Source organism: Euphorbia lathyris, chromosome 3 (assembly GCF_963576675.1).
Source record: "Euphorbia lathyris chromosome 3, ddEupLath1.1, whole genome shotgun sequence".
Classification (NCBI taxonomy): Eukaryota; Viridiplantae; Streptophyta; class Magnoliopsida; order Malpighiales; family Euphorbiaceae; genus Euphorbia; species Euphorbia lathyris.
In genome coordinates, this window is record NC_088912.1 from 38,645,854 (window position 1) to 38,668,650 (window position 22,797).

The window sequence follows — 22,797 nt, forward strand, 5'->3', positions numbered from 1 at the left end:
ATTAATTGGATCATGCTAGGCTTTATTTCAAATGTGTCGGCCGGAATGGTGGGGGCAACGATTCCGTGGCGGATTTGAGGACGATGTGGAGCAAGAATCTCCAACATCGAACGCGTGTCGTTGCCTTCACCATTACGGTCGTTATTCACGGGTTGTTCCGGCCCCCGTTGGTTGAGCTCGGGCTGGTTAGCTTCATCGTTGAGATTTTCCATTCTCTCTCTACGTAACCTACAAAGAGTACGTTCAATTTCGAGATCAATAGGTACGAGAGAATCACTTTTAGATCGGGTGTGCATAAAGTAAACAAAAAGAATTATCAACAAAAAGAATAATGTTAGCAAACGTATATATAAACAATTTATACAAAAAGAATGCTTAAACTAACAATAAAACGTTTTTGTCCAATATTGTAGGAGATTATAAATCCCCGGCAACGGCGCCAAAAACTTGATGCGCGTAAAGTCTAGATGTAGAGCTTTTCTAATGACGATTAAATGTGTATTGCGGTGAATGTGCTATGTCTATGGATTTGGTCTTTATAAATTGCTCTTAACTCTACTAGACGCTGCGACTACTTAGGGGCAACTGTACCCCGTCGTATCAAGTAATAATCCGGTTAAGACCGGGTATCGAATCCACAGGATTTATAATTACAAGTATTAGACGACTCGGTTTCGTATGTTATTTAAGCGGTGATTACTTTGAGGTAAAGTAAGACACAATTACACACTATTCCTAACTATTGGCGACACAGATTTATGTAACTAAAACTCTATGAAGCGGGGCGTGTATGATAAGTTATAACCACGATAGATAACGACTCTAAATGTATACGGATAATGGTTTATTCTTGCAAAGATGACCAAATGTAGTAGGACCGACCCGTGAAGTACTTAGACTACGTGATTCCTAGTCAAGATGTGTCTAATGCGGGGGAACTAGAAATTAGGGCCCGTAAGTTCCGTGGCTTGTCAATTCCTACGGTTTCCGGTTTGTCACTTCCGGTACGGCAACACCTATATAATTCCCTAAAGATAGCCCGGATGGCGGCGGTAATCGCGTGCTCCTACACAATAGTCAATTATCAATATCAAAACAAGTAATAAACATTAATACGTAAAGGGAAATAGAGATTATGAATCATAAATTATAAATATGGAAAGTGTATAGATGAAATACAACCAAGCCTAGTACATAGGAAGAGTACAAGCTAATTAGCAAGTAAAAAGGGAGAATCCGCCCTTGGAACTAGCTAACCAGACTCAAAGCCGTCTCCTAGGTCGTGGAGGTGGAACTCTCGAGCTTGGTGATGAATGATGGAGCGGAACTTTGATGGAACGCCGGAACAACCGAACAAGCTCTCGAGGGGGAGAGTTTAGCTACAAAAATCTGAATCTAAAAGAAAAGAAAAGAGTATAGTATAGCTCTCTAGTATGCAATTCGTGTCTAATGAAGTTCAAAAGCTATCTATTTATAGACATCAAGCAAGGGCAAGTTGGTAATTTTACAAAGCACAAGCATGGAGCAACATTATTTGGTGCAGAAATCCCGTGATACGCCCCGCGTAAGGTGGTTTACGCCCCGCGTAGGTGCCCATTCCGTCAGAAATCTCCTGCATGTGGACCAATTCCGTGTCTAATTGTTCCCAAACACGCCCTGCGTAGCTGAAGTACGCCCCGCGTGTTTGAGTCTCTGAAGTTTTATTGCTAGAATTGGAGTATTTACGCCGTGCGTAGATGAAGTACGCCCCGCGCAAATGTGTCTCTGATCTTTTTACATTGAAGAACTGCCTTATACGCCCCGCGTATATAATGATACGCCCCGCGTATGGATAGTTGACTCTGAGAGACAATGCAGTCTGACTTTCAGGATTAGGCCGATTATTGCCGACATGTGTCATACGCCCCGCGTAAAATGGCATACGCCCCACGTATGCTGAGTCAGTTCCACATGGTGCCTGCGGATAGGGCAATTATTTCTGGCATCATGTTTCACGCCCCGCGTAAGGGTTACTACGCCCCGCGTATGAAGTGGGTTTTTGCTCCTTTCTTGTACCTGAAATACAACACTTGAGAGCCGAGTTAGCTTGACGTTTTTATTTCCTAAACTAATAAAAAACGAGGGAATTAAACTAAAAGTACGAGATTTATTTTTATTTCTTTATTTATTCAAAATACTTTATTTTTGCAATTAAACTTACTTATTTTATCCAAAATCATCCCGTAAATCACGCTAAAAGATAGGGGTAAAATACCCCTATCAGATGCAATAAGACCCGTATAGATGGGATTAATAGTATTAGAGTGATGAAACAGATAAGATTGAGGAGGTATATGGTTAGATTAGAATTAAGTAGGATGGATGGATAGAGGATTACTAACTGTATTTGAGAAAAAAGATGGTGGTGGACCAAAATTAGGTTTAACCTAATTGGGAAAGACAAATGGAGATGAGTTGGCGATAAAATAGGAAGCTGCGGCTGGTAAAGGGTGTTGATCTGCCCTATGGAATTGATGGTTGGTAAAGAGAAAGACTAAGCTAATTCCACGGTGGATAGTGGCATGATGTGCAGCCTAATATGCTCCATGCGCCACCCGAACAGAGGCAGCAAGCGACGACTCCTGCGGCTGCACTCGGGGATCAATCGCAGGTTGCGATTGAACCTGTTGGTCATCGGCAATTGTTTCAGGTTAGACTTACTGGTACGTGATAGGTCTGTTTTTGGACTAGATGGTTGTGGCTTACCGATCAGACTGGAGGATGTCAGGTTTGTTGTTGATGTTTGGATCGAAAGGAGAAGTAAATCGCCATCCAAAACTCGGTTGGAAGGAGGTTGTGGAGTCTGTGACATAAGTAACTGAAGGTGGTGCGATGGTGAAGGGAGGAGCAATTGATTGCAGATGATAAGAGGTGGACGTTGGTAAATTGGTTGATTCGGATGACGAGACTACTGATACCATATGGAATATGTGATAAGTATATGATAAGAATATGTGTATAGTGGAGATAAAGAGAGATGTATAGAAATATAATGAATTTCCTTGATTAGGGTTAGGCATAAAGCCTTCTATAAATAGTGGTAGATAGGAGAGTTAGTGTAGGACTATGATAAACAATAAATAGTATGGACAATTATAAACACTAACTAGATAAGAATCTAATTAAGAGATAATGTGTAATATTATCTCTAACAATTGGGCTATGATATATGATAAGTAGAGTGTTATGTATTTGATTAAGGACCAATTTTTGAAGTGCCACTTTATTTGAGATATTATTTTCGAAAGAAATATTGGTCTTAATAAAATTGGAATTCTCGAAAATTCAGCCGACATAATGATGAAGCCTCTTCTGGGTAAATTACATATGTGGTTGATAAGTGCATAATTCAACAATAAATAACCCCGCTTTTGTGCTTTATTATTGTCGTGTTTTGTTATTTTTGCGGGTTTTATTGTTTGTTTTTGGTATTTTCATCTCTACAGGCCAATGATGACTAAAGGGAGATAAATTGGGCTTAATTTGAGCCAAGCTGATGTCGGGTCGTGATCCGGAGCTGATCGGGCGAATATTGGTCTGAGTCAGAGTTAGTCTTGCACAAGACTAAGGCAGTTACGGGCTGACAGTTTTCTGGTTCGAATAGGATTGCTTTCCTGATCAGGATTGAACAATTTGAGAACAAGATTTCCACCAGAAGCACGAAATTGTAGGAGACAAATGAGGAAGCAATTAATTTCAAATTTAAAAAGAAGATTCTGAAGCAAAATTGAAGGGGATTTAGTTCCCTATTTTGAGGAGCGGTAATAGATATAAGAACGGCAGATTTTCCAAGCCCTGAACATCAGTTTTTTACATTTTCATTATTATTTCAGCAGAATTACACACACTTTTGATGGCTATTGATAGCTAACTTTTTAATTTCGGTTAAGGGATAGTTCAAGGGATTCTTCTCCGTTATCGTGAGATCGTTGTATTTCACTCTTCTCATTTATTAAGTCGTTTATTTGTTCATTGTGTTCAAAGTATTATTCTTAATTGATTATTTGTTCCATGAATGGTTACTGCAGGATCGTTTATTAGATTGAATAATCATAAGGCTGATTCGGTTTATTAGAGTTTCACCTAGGACAACCGAACTAAGTAGCTACTGACTATTTGAACCAAGCTGGGTTCGTGTTTGGAAAAACGGATCCAAGTCTGACAAACCAGAATTCGTATTCCACGTGACATTAACACGAATCAAGTTAGGCTTATCTAAGTCGAATGAACAGATAAGTTAGTTTACAATCGCCGACGCTGAGAGACGATTAACTAAGATCAGGTTCTTCTGTTTCTTAAAGCTGTCAGTAAATTAAATCCTAGGCGCTGAGATAGGACTGTTTATTGATTAGGAACAAGTTATTTGCAGTGCTTAATTAGTTCATTATTAAGGAAGAACGCTCAAACTGACCCGGCAAAAACATGAGAACATAACCTTGTCTACCAATGATCGTTAACGAATGAATTATCCTGCGATTCCCCTTAACCGAACTCGCCCAAATATTATTCACAAACCATTATAGATTCCTGTTTTTCTTTATTTGATCTTTTACTTGCTATCTTTAATTTAATAAACTCAACAATTTTAAACCCCATTTAATTATTTTGTTAGGTCGCTAGAAGCTTTAAATCAATATTATTCCCTTGGGTTCGACCTCTACTTGCTCTATTACAAATTATTCGTTTAGGGAAGTTGGGATTATTTTTGGTGGAATCGGCACTCATCAGTGGTGTACAACCTTTACCCCAAATCCCACTTCGGTGTACAACTAAAATTTTGTCACACTAAACTATACAAGCTTCAGGTGACCTCCCACTAAAGTGTACAACCGTTTTTTTAGACCAGTCAATGCTGGTCAACTATGCCACGTCAGTATTTTTCATTGTAAAATTAGAAAAAGTGGGACCCACTCTTTATGGAATGACTAATATAACCTCATTCCTTATAAAATTACTAAAATACCCTCATTTTCTTCCTCCAACCCCTATCTCCCATTTCTCTCCCTACATCTTCTCTCTCACTCCTCTCTCTACCATTTCTCTCTCTACAACTTCGGTTTAGAATCAACCGATGGGAATTTCCCAAATTTTGATCGAAAATTGGGGGGCAGGAATTGAGGTCCTTGGATGGTTTTTCTCCGAGTACAGAGCTTTGCTTATGGTTTCTATTTCCTTTAACAGTTTCTTATTGCCTGAATCCTCCTCAACCTTTTTCCTACCTTCAACTTTGGACATCATCACCTTTCATATACTCAAAAACTAAAACAAGAGAAGAAAACAAAACAGAAAGAATCAGCTTTTAGACACTAGAAATTCACAACTAAAAAAAACTAAAATTCATTTGCTCATATGATCAACCAAGTCACAAGCATTGTTTCATCGGGCAATTCGCAATATATCACAAAATTCACACCCATCACCAAATTAAAATAAACAAACAAAAAAAAACCAAAACAAAAAATGCAAAACATATTAAAGAAAAAACTGAATCCTTAAATTCGTTAGATGAAGCTTAAAAGAGCTTACCTGCAATAAAAAAAAAAAACCCTTTTCAACGCTAACCCTAAATCACTGCATCAAATACACCTCTCGCAATAAAAAAATTCCAATTTTCATATCAAACGATCGAGAAATTTAAGCGAGATAATCAATATCGTATTATTGAGAAAAAGAGTTACGGCGGCTGAACCTATTTATCACTCTATTTCTATCAGTACTGAACTTCTTATGCACAGTGACACAATCTGGCCTCGTCCCTTTCATCTGTTTGACCTTCACATCAGTTGGTATATAAATTCCATCCTCCAAAAACTGCTTAACGTTATAAATAGTAATCAATGTCTGAAATGCACTAGGCACTAAAAGTATGGGCACTCCCTCCCCAAATTTGCCTCCTTTCAAATGCAATTTGGGCTTAGAAGCCGCATCATAACCCATTTCATCACCATACCCAATCCCTCTCTCGTCACTACCCATCAATCTACTCTTAGCAACCAGCCCATCTTTCCACTACTGAGATTCAATTCTCTTTCTTTCCTCTTCACGGCGAGTAGATGCGACCATCACGGTATAAAAATCTTGATTTTTGCATTCCAACAACGATTCTCTATCCTTGAGAGGCCTTTCCAAAGAAGAAATGCATATAAATGGTAGAGAGAGGGGAGTGAGAGAGAAATGGTAGAGAGATGAGTGAGAGAGAAGATGTAGAGAGAGAAATCCGAGAGAGGGATTGAAGGAAGAAGACGAGGGTATTTTAGTAATTTTTATAAGGAATGAGGTTATATTAGTCATTCCATAAAGAGTGGGTCCCACTTTTTCTAATTCTACAATGAAAAATGCTGATGTGGTATAGCCAGCGTTGACCGGTCACAAAAACCGGCTGTACACTTTAATGGGAGGTCACTTGAAGCTTGTACAGTTTAGTGTGATAAAATTTTGGTTGTACACCAAAGTGTGATTTAGGGTAAAGGTTGTACACCACGTATGTAATTTACCCAGCCTCTTATAGTAAGTAAATTCAAGCATTTTTTGAACTTGATTGGTATTTTCCATGAGTGGATTATGGCGAAGGATTTTTTTTATTCTATTTCAAATCAAGGTTAAGATTTGTAATATGTGATTTACATTTAAAAAATCGATCATCACAATTGAAATTATTCTTTTTATCCATTTCTATTTTTTTTTCTTTTGTTCACATACAATTTTTTACTCTAACATCTAGCATTCACATAGAAAATTAAGCATTCTTCTTCCTATAAATTTCATACATTTTCATGCAGCGGCGAAACGAAAGGGAACTAGCCGTTGGAATATGGTTTGAGCCTACTATCAGAGAGTGAAAGAGAGGAAGGTTGTTACTAGTAAAAGGTGGAGGAATGGTAGGTAGAATTAAGGTTTGAAGTGTTAGCTATGCTAATTAAATCACTATTTAATAGGCTTAAAACATTTTTTTTTATTGGAACTAGGTGTGGAGATTCCAGAACAGAGAATCCCAACTAGGTTGGCACCCCCTACGACTCTGAGAACCTCAAACCTGCTTTATTAAAAAAGAAAAGAAAGAGTAAAACCGTATAAAGAGGAGTGAACAAGCAATTAGACAAACCGATAAACAGCACGGTCGTTTACATTCTCACAAGTAAATTCTAAACAAGCCGGGGGGGCAAGATCCCACCAATGAGCCTCTTAACTAACTCTACCCATATTTTCCAAACAGTCTGCCACCTTGTTTCCTTCACGAAAGATATGCGACACAACCACCTGCATTCGGTTCAAATTGTCCAAACAGTCCTCCCAATCTTCTCTTAGAATCCAAGGAACCGACTTAGCTCGATTTTGGAAAAGCATTACAATATATGTGGAGCCGCTTTCGAGCCAAAGATGACCAAATATTTTTTTCATCGCGAATTTGATGTCATGCGTTGCTGCTTTCAACTCCGCGAGGTGCGTAAAAAGGTAGATCTACCGGAGCAGCAAATGCACCGATCGGGTAGCCCGTGTCATTTCTGAAAATTCCGCCATATCCCGTTGTTCCATTCGCAACAGATGCGTCTGTGTTCGCCTTAGTCCATCCCGCAGGAGGGCGTTGCCATCTGACCGGTAATACTTTCGGAGCTCGAGGGGGTCTAGGTGTGATTGTCAGATTTGCTAAAATTGTGAGCTCAACATCGGAGTTCCAGACCGTACCTTTATTCAGCCCATTCGCTTGCTTGATGTGCGCCCAAAGGAACCTGGGAGCCATAAAAATTGACGGAGCTATGCCATCATGAATAATTGTGTTGCGCATTTTCTAGACCGTCCACACTACATGAATCACCGCACTCTGCCAAAGCGCCTTAACTTGGGAGCTCAAATTAATTTGCAATGCGTGAAGCAGCCGGTCCTCAATATTATCCGTATCCGGTAGTCGTCGGTCGAATAAACTTTCAATTGCCTGCCAAAGGGACCTAACAAAATCACAAGTGACAAATAAATGATTAGTTGTTTCGGTATTAGCAAAACAAAGACCACAACGCGAGGCCAACGTAACGCCCCTCCTCTGCATTACTTGTCCCTTAGCCTATATAAAATATTGGTGTTTGCACCGTGACGTATGATTTAGTAACATTTACCCCATCGCCTATCAATATCAATATATAGTGAACTAATTTAGACATCATCATCATAAAAAGTAAATTAAGCTTTTGATTATATACACTCAAGGTCGTAAAAACTCTAGGTAGTCAGACGGATAGGGGCCTCGGGGATTAATCGAGTTACTCGAGGATTAGTCAGATTTGTATTTTCTTGTTTGTGAATAAACAAATTATTATATAAATATAATTAAAATATGTATTATATTATCTAAAAATAATAATATAAAATCATTTAATAAAAAAAATATGTATATTTATAACATATATCCTTAACAATGTAACAGAAACAATATTTCAATAACAATATTATTGAGTGTCTTGTCTCCATGACAAGTTGAGTTTTGTCTTAGCTCTTTGATAAGTTTTGATTTTTGTCTTGTGTCTTCGTTTTTGTCTTAATTCCAAATGGCTTCTTCTAGTGATTTGAAATTCTCTTATGATAATCTAAGTATTGAAGATGAGAAAGGAGGTGGCGCTATGGTGGAGGATGCAAATCTGAGTAAGGTAGATGTGATGTCTTGTTGGAAGATTTTTAGCAGATAAGTCTGTGGATTTCCAGGTGATGAAGGATCTCCTTGCTTCATTGTGGAAACCAGGGAAGAGGGTCTATATTCGTTCGCTCAATTCCAATCTTTTCCTTTTTTCAAAATTTTCATGAGATTGACATTAGGATAACTATTGAGCGTGGCCCCTTGGAGTTTTGATAATAAGATTTTGATTGTTAAAAGGTTATCTGCAAATGATTTACCGGCACAAGTTCCTTTATTCCATATAGATATATGGATCCAGGCTTTCAATTTGCCTAGTGGATTCATGTCTGAGAAGGTGGCCTAAGCTATTAGCAACCCCATGAGGAAGTTCATCGACTCTGATCCCAATAATTATCAGGGAATATGGAGAGAATACATGAATACATGCGTATTCAAGTTTTTATGAATGTCAGGTGGCTATTAATGAGGAGAATGAAGCTTAAAAGACCCAATGGGGATTACTTCTGGGTTGATTTTAAATTTAAATATAAGCACATAAAGCGTTTTTGCTTTGTCTGTGGGATGCTTAATCACACGGAGATTGGTTGTGCTAAGATCTACGAGGCTATGAATGTAGAAGTGGTGAGACCCTGTGTAATTAGAATAATTGCTCAGACCGGCATGAAACAATTAGCGAAGGGTGCTCCTTGGTTGGTTAATGATGCTGGTGGAAGGAGCGGCGACGGAATCAGGCCAATGACAATGGATTCTCCGATCAGCCAATTAGTGATTCCAAAATTAGGAAATAGCAATGATGGGGGAGTGAATTCTGGTAATCAATGAGTAATTAGTGAGATTACCAATATGGTAGTTGGCGTTGAAAGTGGAGGGAATTTTGAAAATGTTATGGAATGTGAAAAAAGAAAGTCAACTGATTCTGTTTCCACTAATGAGGTGGTTCTTGTTGACTTTAAACGTAGAAGAATGGAAGACAATAATGAAGGAGGGCTAGTTTCAGAAGTTTCAATGGAAAATGCAGTGGGCTCAAAAAATGGGTCACATGCGGGTTCTGCTAGATAGGTCTGTCCATCATCATGAGTATCATGGCTTGGAACTGTCGTGGGCTGGGCAACCCATGGTCAGTTCGGGTTCTCTTGGATCTTGTCTGTATCAACAAACAAAGTATAATTTTTCTTTGCTTTAAAGATTGGTTGGAATATTCATTCTTGCAAATTTTAGTGCTAAGAGTTGATATTTGTGCGCTATGGTTGTGTGGAATATGTGGCTGAATGGAACCAATTATATTTGGAATAATTCAAGGAATTTTGCAGATGTTTGTTTTCGTATAGCGTGCATTGGGTTGAAGAAGTGACAGGATGCTCAATCAAATGGGATGAATGTTTGTGCCCAGGTGTTCCAGGTGGGGCAGGGTCTGCTCGGGGTGCGATTCGCTGGTTATGACCTCCTCCAGTTCGCTTTAAACTGAATGTAGATGCCTCTATTATCTCAAAGTCAGATCTGTTGGGTTTAGGGGCGGTGCTACTAGACTGCAACATCAAGTTTTGTGGAGCTTTTTCCAAACTTGTGCGGGGTGATTTCATGCATCGTGTAAGGGAAGCCATGGGTATTCAGAAAGCTCTAAGTTGGCTCAACAGAAAGGGTATGGACAGTTATCTTGTTAAAACCGATGCAGATGTGGTGGTTTTAGATCTTAATCAACATGCCTTCAGGTCTTATTACAGCCTTGTTCTTGATGACTGTAATATGTTGATTCATTCGTTTAATGATGTTAGTATCATTTTTTATAGTCGTTCTGCGAATAGTGTTGCTCATGAACTTGCAAGGGCATCCTATTCTATGCCAGAATTGATGGAGTGTCATACTAGTCCCCCAGATTTCATTGTTCAAGTCTTGTATTATGATTCTATTTAATGCATGGTTTTTTCTTTTAAAAAAAATAAAAATAAAAAATAACAATATTATTGAAACAACTAAAATAAGTAAAAAAAATAATATTCATAAATAATATAATTCATCGAAAACTATGAAATAATGTCTTTAAAATCTTAAATCATATTATGGAAACAAGTACATAACGCAATTAAACAAAAATATATAAAAGTAATGAACACGATTCATCACTAAGCATACCACAATATTCAAAAATGAATAATAATAAAATAAAGAAAATCAAAATAATAATAATAATATATCTTTTGTTCTGACTGTGGCCCAAGCAGTCCCTAGGACGCTTATAGGCAGCCAAAAAAATGCAAACAGAACCTCGATGAAAAATATCAGAATAGATCCTCGTTCGAAAGCCTAAACAATCCAAACGGCTTTGGGTTTAAACACCGTACGTATACAATAGAACTAAAAATTACAAAACAAGTGGAAAATAAAATTCGGATGTGTACAAACTAAGTTACAAATAAAATCTAAAATATGTGATAATTTCATGCACTAGTTAATATACAAGTGTTGTGAGTTTTTATAATTCTCAGTTTCACTTTATATATAATTAGTTGCGTTTAAATATGTTCACATGCTATTAATTTTAATAATAATGGGTAAATATTACCAAATCATAAGTGAGAGTATAAATACCAAATTAAAAAGTCAAATAATGTTTTAAGTATCATTTAATATAATTGATTGTTGTTATCCATTAAGGATATTTTCTTAATTACAGTACGAAGAGAATTTAAAGGAGGATGTTGATTGGGAATTTGAGATGAGAATAGGCTGCTAATTTGTGGTTTTGGAATGATGTCTAAAATTGATTCATCAATATATTAAGAGGTAAATTTGCTCTTGATTGTCAACAATAGGAATAAAATTGCACAATTTTAGAATAATTTTGGTATTGTTGTGGCTAACAAAACATGTTGTAGGAGAAGTGCGGTGAGAAAAGTGTTATGGAAAAACGATAATGAGTGTTTTATAAAAACACAATAAAAGTTATAAAAGCAAGAGATAAAAAAAATAAAAAATATATAATATTAAGTCATATTAGAGCATCTCTAATAATAAGGGGTGTTTGGAAGGTGCTTGATAAGGTGGATGGTATTTAGAAGGATGTATACCATTGGAGTAGCTAAGGTTGCTTAATTTTTTATAGCAATGTTGCAATTTTTTAGCACTCATTTTGCACGTCTACTTTATCAATTTTTAATGTAAAGAAATGAATAAGTTGTCTACTATTTGTGCATTTTTATGACTATATTTATAATTAAAATAAATTATACATAAAATAATGAACCATAGTGACAACTTTTGAAATTGCTTAGCATTGAGCATTTCTAAAAAAAAGTTGCCAAAACTGATGTGAATGAGAGATAAAATAAAATAATATATTTTAAGATGATGGGTTAAGTTTTGACAACTTTTGAAGTTTTTTGTATTGGAGATACTCTTACAAGTTTTGACTATTTTTGTCAACCAAAAGAGAATGGAGGACTGGGAATCAGACAAACAGAGGATCAGAATAGAGCCTTACTGATGAAAATAATTTGGAGAATTATTCGAGAACCAGATTCACTGTGGGTCAGAGTTTTAAAAGGAAAACACTACCCAAATTCAGATTTCTTCTCCTCCATGTAGTTGTCAAAATGGTGCTCTTATGTTTGGCGAAGCCTTCGAGCGGTAGCTGAAAACTTTCAGATGGGAACAAGCTGGAGCATAGGAAATGGAAAGCACGTCTCATTTTGGAATGACAAGTGGCTAGGAGATGTGGTACTGAAGGATCATTGCTCGAACATTCCGATCGATCAGTTGATGTTGCGAGTAGCTGACTATGTCAACGAAGAAGGTAACTGGGTTTGGAAAAAATTTGAAAACCTCATCCCTCTAGAAATGTGTCTGTATATTGCAGCTATCAAGGTAGATATATCAGGCAGCCAGACTGATGAATTAATGGGAACCCACTTCTGATGGGAAATTCTCTACGAAAACTGCATATTCAATTGTTGCAGGGGCGAACTGGCAGAGGAATACTTGGGCCTGGACCTTTATATGGAAAATCGATGTCCCCTATCGAATAAAATGCTTTCTATGGCTAGTGGTACACAATCGATTACTTACCCAATTGGAAAGACATAGAAGACATCTCAGCGATTCAGCGACTTGTAGTTGCTGTAAGCAGTGCGAGGAATCAACTCTTCATCTTTTTCGAGACTGCCCAAAGACTTATTCCTACTGGATAGCCATCAGCAGGTCTAATAGAAACCCAACATTCTTTAATCAAAACTGGTCAGATTGGTTACATACAAATTTGAGAAATTCAGATTCCCTCTTTTGGGAATCCAATTGGAACTCCATTTTTGCAGTGAGTCTTTGGAGTATCTGGAGGTGGAGAAACAAGTTGATATTTGGAAACGAGAGTGACATCCCACGAGACAAGGTGAATTTCATCAAAAATTATGTTATTAACTGTGTGAAGGCGAGGGTGGATAATGCCGATGTATCTAGAGCACCTAATCAAGAAATATGGGTTTGTTGGCAAAAACCAAACAATCCCTGGGTGAAATTAAACACGGATGGGTCGTGCAATTCGGGATCGAAAGCAATTGGAGCAGGGGGTCTACTAAGGGACTCAAACGGAAGGTGGATAATCGGGTTTACACACAACATAGGGAAATGAGACAGTTTTATAGCTGAGCTTTGGGGAATATACAGTGGCCTGAAGATCTCAGTCGAGCAAGGGTATGACTTTATAATTGTGGAATTAGATTGTCTAGAGGTTATACAATTTCTCAATGGCCGCTTTCAACAACACCAACTCCACCCACAAAGAGTTCTTATCCAGGACATCCTCTCTTTCAAGAGTAAGTGCACTGTTAATTTCAACCACATTTACAGGGAAGCGAACAAATGTGCAGATTGGCTTGCCAAATCGGCTCTAGATGCTAGCAAAGGAGTAACTTCCTTCAGATGCCCTCCAAGCGGGATTCAACAATTACTACAATTAGATTATAGGAGTTTAGGGGATTGCAGATTGATTTCTATAAATCCGCATTGATTTTTTGTTGTTTGCTTTTAGTAGCTTTCAATTCAAACCAAAAAAAAAAAAGACTATTTTTGTCTGAAAAAATTTAATATCAACTTTCTTGATAAGTTGTGACAACTACTTTCTCAAAAAGTTTCAAATTTTTGGTGAAGACAATTTTTCAAACTTTTAAAGAAGACCGTTTTCTATTTATCAAACGTAGTTTTTAATTGGAAAAACTGACAAATTGCTTCTAAGTTCGGGAAAGCAATATCAAATATCAAATGCGCCCAGAGATAAAATTGTTTACGACGGTTAAGGTTAGGTTTTACTTTATCACATTTATTTTGGGTGTGAAGGGTTAAATTGAACTTTAACCAAAAAAAAAGTTGGAAACAAATTTACACCTCAATCCTAATTGTTTTGTCACTAGATTGAGTGAAGTTAGAAATAGAAAAGGTTAAATTGAAAACAAAGCATATAGTTAAATGAAAAGGTAGTAAGATTTGGACAGAGCATCAAAGTATAAAATTCAAATTTTGATTTTGATTTTATGGAGGTGGATGATGATACTTAGGAAAAGAAAAAGTAAAGAACAAGTGTCAAAGTGTTTGAAGAATAAAAAAATAAAGCACACGACTTTCTACTACTGTTATAGACGGAGTGGCACTGCCAGTAGTAGTATAGCCCCACCACTTCTTCTCTCCTTTCTCACCTTCTTTTCTTTTAGCCATTAATGGGACGAATTCATAACACAATACCATCTCTCTCTCATTATTATTCCCTCCCTCCTCCCATCTTTCCCCCACACTTCTCAATAAATTAACCCCTTCCACCATTACTCTTTCTCTTCCTTTTCTTCACTCTTTCTTTCTTGAAAGCTCCTTCCTTTACACCTGGCTTTCTTCTTCTTCTTTCTGTTATGCTTCAATGGAGAACAAGGCTTTGAATACTCATGTGGGTTCACCCCAAATTTCACTTCAGGTATTCTTTCTTCCTCATCTTTCTACTCATCAAATATTCATACAAGTATTGGATTGGATTGCCTTCAAATTTTGCTTCTTTAGACTCCAAATTTAGTTTTTTGCTCTTTCTTCTTCTCAAATGTTACTAATTACAGTGACCTGCTCATTCATAATTCATTCGATTGCTATGATTAGGCATGATTTATAAGATTAAGTAGTTTTATATAGCATGCCTTGTTCTGTGCTCATGTCATGTGCCATCTTGATATGAGATTGATACAGTAGGCAGTATATTTTTTATTATCTGCAATTATGAGTTTCTGCTCCGAATTTAAAAAGCTATCTTTCTAATGATGAACTTGATGCATGATGAAAATCCTAAAGTTTATGCCTTTCTCTCAACATTTTTAACTTCTGACACAAGAGTGAGATGATTAATTTCATGTGTATGTGCACTCAATTCCTCATATGATGGCTTTTTGCGTGCTAAAAGGATGATTGTGAAATTCTGCACTAAATCAATGGATTAAGTTAGAATTTAGCCAATGAAACACTCTTTCATCATCATTTTCCACAACTGCTGGTCAACTGTAAAATATTATTAAATTAATATAGAAGAATTGGACCTAGGTTTAAATATTACCAATTTTGAGGGTTTCAATGAAGTATTTGTTAATAGCTGGGAAAAAACTTGCTCATCTTAATGAAATTGAATTGAGATGAATAAACAGAATCTTTGTCAAGGGAAGGGAAGGGAAAGCAGCATAATGTTTGCTAGGGGTGTCGAATTGGACTATCCTAATATAATCGTGTTACATGATCTATATATTTCACATGATTCTATATGATATAAATGACACAAAAGTGATAATCATGTCAAATAGTTTGTCCCTCTAAATCATGTTTCATGTCAGAAATTGTCAGTCCTTTGTTTCGCTAAATGACTTTCTATTTCTTTTATGATCAGTGATTCCGATATGAAGTGTGGATTTATTTCAATGATATAGAGAAAAGTGATTTGAGGGCGAGCCTTGGCGCAACGGTAAACATTGTTTTCATGTGGGGTTCGAGTCTTAGGAGCAGCCTCTTGCCACAAAATTGGTAGGGGAAGGCTTGCCTAGTACACCCTTGTGGTGGGACCCCTCCCTGGATCCTCGCTTAGGGGGGACGCATTGTGCATCGGGCCGCCCTTATATAGAGAAAAGTGATTTGTTCATTTATATGTAATTGAGGTTCAATCTCTCTTGAGTCTTTTCTTAGCCTTACTTTTATATGATGCAGTTGCAGATTTTTCACTTCCATTTTAGTTTATTTATATAAACGTTGTTGTCGTGTGACTGAGAGGTCACAAGTTCGAGTCTTAGGAGCGGCCTCTTGCCAAAAAATTGGCAGGGGAAGGCTCGCTCCCAGTACACCCTTATGGTGGGACCCCTCCCTAGACCCTCGCTTAAGCGGGGACGCGTAGTGCACCGGGCCGCCCTTTATATGAATGAAAACTAATAGTCTTCCTGACTCGTCTGATTACGAGAATAAAATGAAGTATATTGTCTGACTAATTTGCTTATTCTGCAACTCAATATCCTATCCCCATTCTCTTTTCCAGGTTGATGAGCTGACAGGAACAGTTGAAGAAGCTAATCAATCTCAACAATGGAAGAAGACGAATCTCTTTCTCGAGATACCCTCAAGAAAATTAGAAGATTCTTCAGAGGAATGTGTTGTAATAAAGATGCCTCCAACACCTAGTCCCACTCCAAGAAAAGTAAATTTTCTCTTGACACCTACTTCTAGTGATGCAAAAGCTTGTACATCCCCAGGCCCTTCCTCATCTAGAGGCAAATCGTCCCTAAGAAGCCTTTTACCGAAACTAAGCTTGAAGTCTCGGACGTCTTCATTAGATGTCGAGAAGGCTGGCAATCCGGCTACAGATTCTTCGTCTTCTGCACCAAAAGAGAAACCCTCCATCTCAAGGTCATTATCGCTTTCGAAGTTATTCACCCCTAGAATCAAGAGAACATCATCCCTGCCTGTAACTCCAATTTCACATTCTAATCCAGAATCTCTGCGTGGCGGAAGCATCAGTGGTGCACTGAATTCAAATGTGAGTTGATTTTTAGCACACGGATAATCTGATGATCTAGCTGAATATCTAAAAAAATCTATGTAAATAAACGTTTTTGAAAATGTTTTTTGCTATATTAATAGTTTTGTTCCTTCACACCTCGGACATTAGTTAATTTCTTTCGTAAGCCATAGCACACTGGTCACATCAACTTTTCTACTCTATCAACCTTGGGTTTTAATGCTATTCAATTTTTTGGGAAGTTTTCAATTATGATCTACTGTTTGAAACCTCATAGTGCTTTTCCAGGTAAAAGGAGCTCAGAAACCGATAGCTCGGTCTCTTTCAGTCCCTGTCCACAACAAGGATGGAAGTATAAGGAGGATGGATTCCTTTTTCCGTGTCATTCCTTCAACGCCTCGAGTGAAGGAAGATGTAACTGTAACTGCTTCTCCAGGGATAGATACTGGTATTATTTGTTGTCTTAATTGTTTTTCATTACTTTTTCATTGGTAAAACACATTTCACAGTTCACTTGGCTCTTGAAAAGTTGAGACTGAGAAAGTTATTTATTTATGCAACTGGCCTTCAAAATTCTTGAGTATCATTACTTGTTAGAGTTCCCCTTATAAATTCTTTGGTTTCTTAAAAACAAAATGGAGACTTCTGTTTGCTTTTCTAGTTTATGAATAACCTGCTGCTTGCTGTTACCAACTAAACTCAGTGAAATGTTTCAGATTCTGATGATAGTGATGATGGTGAAGACATACCTGAAGAAGAGGCAGTTTGTAGAATTTGTCTAGTTGAACTGTGTGAAGGAGGCGAGACACTGAAGATGGAATGCAGCTGCAAAGGCGAACTTGCTTTGGCCCATCAAGAATGCGCTATAAAATGGTTTAGCATCAAAGGTAACAAGACGTGTGATGTGTGCAAGCAAGAGGTTACAAACCTGCCTGTCACTCTGCTAAGAATCCAGAGCATACGTACTCGGAGTAATGCAGTGAGTAGAGCTTTTCAGATGGATGCTACTGGAAACAGGCAAGTATTGCAACTCTTGTATCTTTAAGAATTGAATTTTGCTACTCTTGATATGGTGAAACGCAAACAAGACTTACTGGTCCGTCCTTATTTAACAGGGTTTGGCAGGAACTTCCGATATTAGTCATCATTAGCATGCTGGCCTACTTTTGTTTTCTTGAGCAGCTCCTGGTAAGATAACATATTGCCAAATCCAAATTCCCGGGATTTGAAATCTTGGTTCTTCTTAACATCTTTGTTTGTGCAGGTTGGAAATATGGGTACAGGTGCAATTGCTATATCACTTCCCTTTTCTTGTGTACTGGGTCTCCTCTCATCCATGATTTCATCAACCATGGGTAAGGAAACCACTTGCACATGACATGAAGCAAACTTAATTTCAAAATTAAAATTTGGATCGGCAGGTTGAACTTCGCCATAAACAATTGCATTTATAAGTCGGATCAATAAAAAGATTTATGTCAGAGAGTAACTATTGTCTACAAATTATTCTGAAACACAATAAATGTTCATGTTCATCTTGTAGTTTTGATTTTCTTACGTTTGAAAGTTTTGTGTGCAGTGAAGAGAAGATTTGTCTGGGTTTATGCATCAATTCAATTTGCTTTGCTAGTTATGTTTGCACATATTTTTTACTCATTGGTAAGTAGAACTGCACTTGTTTTAGTACCCAAAACCTTGTATAAATTTGAAGTTCAATGGTCCTATAGGTGCTTTCAACATTTCTGATCCTAAAATTGCTGGATGGTGTGCAGATAAACTTGCAGCCGGTTCTATCGATCCTGCTAGCGACATTTGCAGGGTTTGGTGTAGCAATGAGTGGGAGTTCTATATTGGTTGAGATTTTAAGATGGAGAAGAGTATGGATATCTCAATCAGAGCAGCAGAATGATTCGTATGTGATGACAGGACCTGGTCAATTTCCAAGAACTACTGTAAATTCATCTCAAACAGGATCACGGCACCGACACGGAAATGAAGTGGAAAACCCACCAAACTAAAGTTTGAAGTTAGATTTTGTTTATGATATAGTAGGTTATTGCAATGACAAGAATTGGCTTTGTAATATAGGTAAAATAGGATAATGTTTTGAAGCTAGAAACCAATCCTCAATCATCAGAGGATGTAATAGCAAATATATGTGTTGTTTTAGTGAGATTTGGGCATGGTTTAGAATAACATTGATTGGATTTTAACAGGAATGGATAAAGATTAAGAATGAATACGTTTGGTTGTGTTAGCAATGTCCTTTCCTATATTATCTTACTGTTATACTCCACCGGTCTAGGTGCCCTTAGTATTTACTTTTTTATTTGCTTCTTTTCTTGCTTCAAATCATTTGATAAATCATTTGATAAACATTTGGAATTGGAAATTGATATTGCACCGCTAAATTAATTCAAAAATAAGCTAAATTAACTCAAACATCTACTCTATTGGATCATTAACTGTGTTGCCAAAAACCACAAGTAAAATTTTGTTACGAAAAAATTTCAGTCTTCAAAGGGTTAAAGTACGAAACAACGAAAGCAATTCTATAACCAAATAATGTAGTGTTCTTATCCAATTCTATGTGTTTGATTTAAAGTCGATGACATATACTGCTATTCACCACTTGCAGTACCCAACAAATGGTAAAAGCCATTTAGAATCAGGAAACTCTGGAATAAAATAGTCTTACAATTTAACTTCATTCATTACTTGAACACAAAAATGTCTAACAATATTAAAGGTCCATAAACAAGACCCTATTCTAGCAAGCAAAATAAAACATCCAAAACTTGAGGAGAAATGCTATTCCTTTTGGCCAAATCAATGGTCACCTGGTATGCTCTTGATGATATCAGAATCACCTGTAGACAAATCAATAAATAACATCAAGAAAATCGAAAGAAATTAGAAAATAAGAACCAAATTCTATAATCAAATCCTTAATTACCTGCATCAATAATGCTGAGGCAACACACTCTGAAATATTTCCCACAAGCAGTGCCCAAGTCTACATTGTCTGAAATAATAACAAACTCACATAATCAGCCAACAAACAAGTTCCATTAAAATTTGAATTCATCAATCCCTCAAAGCTATAATGTAAATTCATCAAGTAACAGGACACACCAAGCAATAACAATAGATTGTGTTTCAAATTACTAACTACAGCTTTGGGATTAATATAATGCTGTGAATATACAATCCACAATCATTTACAATCATAAACTGCAGCTAGCACAAGATCACAAAACTTGACATATCATAAATCCAATCAATTGAATGTTACGCGTTACTCTTTGGCATGTTTGCAATTTAGAATAATCAAACTAAGCAAGCTCTTGTATTACAATAGCACATATACCTTGTAAATGAAATGAACACTAAAAAACGATCAGAATTAAATTCCTCGGTACTTAAAACTACATTAGCAAATAAGGTGATCTTCTTAAGGGTTGTGCTTATCATGAAACACAAAGGTATAAGCCCAGAAACTTACTGCCGTTGTAGTGGTGCACTCCAACTTTTGCCAACATAGCATAGTACTCGATCTCAGACTTCCTAAGTGGAGGACAGTTATTGGCAATAATAATCAGCTTCCCTGCAAACATCAACAATGGCGTATTGGTTAATTAACAAGAGGAACTGAAATTACAGTCTAATTACAAAGGGAAATAACACAACTAAATATCTCTACATAAAGCCATATAACCACTCAACATCATATTACAAACATGTGATACACTAATCATAATGTAAGAGTAAGTGGACAATGGAAAACTTAAGAACTTGCAGAAGATGGAAAGCAAATGAGATTTAAAAAGTTTCCATTAACCCCCAATTTGGAGGTTAAAGATTAGAGTTAATGGGAGTAAAATGTTAAATCTCATTAACCTTTATTTACTCCTAGGTTAATCTAACATTTTAGATTCCATTACTTCCATTAGGGCTAAACTAATCTATAAGAAAAGGCTAATGTTCCCAACTTTCACGTCACCTAACATCACTTTATCATTAACAATGGTTTGCAAGTTTCATCAAATACTCATTCAAACTTAATAAACTAAAAAAACAAACATAAACTCTAACAGTTAACAAATAATTAAACATGAATACTTCACGAATGGGGGATCTAAAAGCACATCCAGTATGCCAGCGGAACATAGATAGCTATATTCGATAAAATGACAACATCCAGCAATCAGATCGATACCAAAATACAAATCAGAAACTGAAATATAATACCTTTATTGCTTCTAAGGGATTCCAGGACAGTCTTATAACCCAAGGTGAACTTTCCACTCTTCATAACCAGAGCCAACCTGCTGTTGATGCTTTCATGAGTCTTCTTCTGCAATGCATCAATTCAAATAAAAACCGTTAAAAAAGCTTAATCTTCCATTCGCAGATTTTCAAGAAGGTGAAACTTGACTGAAAATTCAAAAGCTGTGAAGAATCAAAAGCTAGGGAGAGAAAATTTACGGTCTTCTTGGCTGCCACCATGGTTGCCGGTCGATTAGTGTCCAGCACAGAATGGGAGAAACCCTAATGCCGACTAAAGATGAGACTTTATAAAGTATAGTGTTTGGGTTGTGTTTGGGTATCGGATTACCGTACTCCACTCCCAATAAACTATTCTTATACTCGATATCTATATTTCAAATTGATTTAGAAACTCACTCCGTTTCTCTTTTTAATGTTACGGTTGTTCTTTTATAGAACCAATGATCATATTTATTAAATTATTAAAATGAATAATTTATTCTCAATATTTATTTTTAAAAATTCTATTTTTTAGGGTAAAGTTCAAATAAAACCCCTGTGGTTTCACTAATTTTCAGATAAAGGACTGTGGTTTACTTTTTGTCAAAACGATGATTGAGGTTTTTAACTTTAACTAAATAAGGATTTTTTCGATTGATACTATTAAAATCACCTTTGACGACTTCAAAAATGATATATTTTAAGAACTACTAATATTCTAAACAACTTTAATTCTTCAAATTTTTTATTTTGAGATTGTTTAGATGATGTTTGGTAAAGAGAGAGAAAGTTAGTGTTTAGAGAGAGAAAGTTGCAAAAAAGATGATTTTCGAAAATCGAAAATGTAGTTCCATAGAAAATATGAAATTGAACAACTTTAATTCTTGAAAATTTTCATTTTCAGGTCGTTAAAGATGGTTTTAATAACATTAATCCAAGTTTAAAACCTTAATCCTTGTTTTGACAAAAATAAACTACAATCCTTTATCTAAAAATTAGTGAAATCACAGGGGTTTTATTTGAACTTTACCCTATTTTTTATGTCGAAAATTATCTTTTTCTTTTTCTTTAATATTATAGCTTAATTATAAAATCATTTTTTTCCAAAAAAAATCATAAAATCATTTCAATTACTTTGAAACTTCTCTTCTAATATAAATAAATATAAATATCAATCTTATTTTATCATTTAATTATATAAAACATAGTATAAAAATGAACGAATCAATCGATAATCTAAAAAGTCATGTAATAGAAAAAACATAGAAAGAATTTATTCTAGAGATGTATTTTTTTTTTTGGTAGGAAATGAAAGAAAAACAAACAAAGCCGCTTAACCCGGGATCAGCCTAGGAAAATTGACCCCGGCCAAATCCTCCAAGATCAGAGATGAAATGAACAACGGAGGAGAAGAAAAGGTTGAGAGACCCAACATCCTTGAATGACCTTCAGCCGCAAGACGGTCCGCTACATGATTTTTCTCCCTATAAATATGAGCGAAGCTAAGAAAATCAAAGGAGGAACCAATCCTTCTAATGCCTTTGATTAAATTTTGGCTATTCAGGCAAATAACATTGTTTTCTGATATCATTTTGACCGCTTCAAGGTTATCAGACTCCACCAGAAGCTTCTTCACCCCCAGATTTTTTGCTAGCTTAAGGCCAGAAAAAATCCTCCAAAGCTCTGCAGAGAAAGACGAACCTATTCCCAAATTCTGAGAGAAACCAGAAACCCAACCGCCACCATCATTTCTTAGAAGCCCTCCTGCGGCAATTCTCCCGTCCTTTAGACAAGAGCCATCAGTGTTAAGCTTAACCACACATTCACTAGGCTTACACCAGCCTAAGAGATG

General features: G+C 36.5%; 2 protein-coding genes and 1 pseudogene across 2 annotated transcripts; 1 reads left to right on the plus strand and 2 right to left on the minus strand.

The window, feature by feature from the left end:
• Positions 1–5,517: 5,517 nt before the first annotated feature.
• LOC136222622 (protein CDC73 homolog) lies at positions 5,518–6,330 on the minus strand (annotated as a pseudogene).
• Positions 6,331–14,305: 7,975 nt separating this feature from the next.
• LOC136223834 (uncharacterized) lies at positions 14,306–18,937 on the plus strand. The gene is made up of 8 exons (XM_066012003.1): positions 14,306–14,612; positions 16,197–16,694; positions 16,965–17,124; positions 17,393–17,693; positions 17,792–17,864; positions 17,941–18,031; positions 18,256–18,335; positions 18,449–18,937. The coding sequence occupies exons 1-8, from the start codon at positions 14,559–14,561 to the stop codon at positions 18,692–18,694; spliced, it is 1,503 nt and encodes a 500-aa protein (XP_065868075.1). The 5' UTR covers positions 14,306–14,558; the 3' UTR covers positions 18,695–18,937.
• Positions 18,938–19,365: 428 nt separating this feature from the next.
• Positions 19,366–21,316, minus strand: LOC136223160 (large ribosomal subunit protein eL30). The gene is made up of 5 exons (XM_066011026.1): positions 21,165–21,316; positions 20,928–21,033; positions 20,182–20,283; positions 19,633–19,701; positions 19,366–19,546 (listed from the first exon to the last, which is right to left on the minus strand). The coding sequence occupies exons 1-5, from the start codon at positions 21,183–21,185 to the stop codon at positions 19,506–19,508; spliced, it is 339 nt and encodes a 112-aa protein (XP_065867098.1). The 5' UTR covers positions 21,186–21,316; the 3' UTR covers positions 19,366–19,505.
• Positions 21,317–22,797: the final 1,481 nt, after the last annotated feature.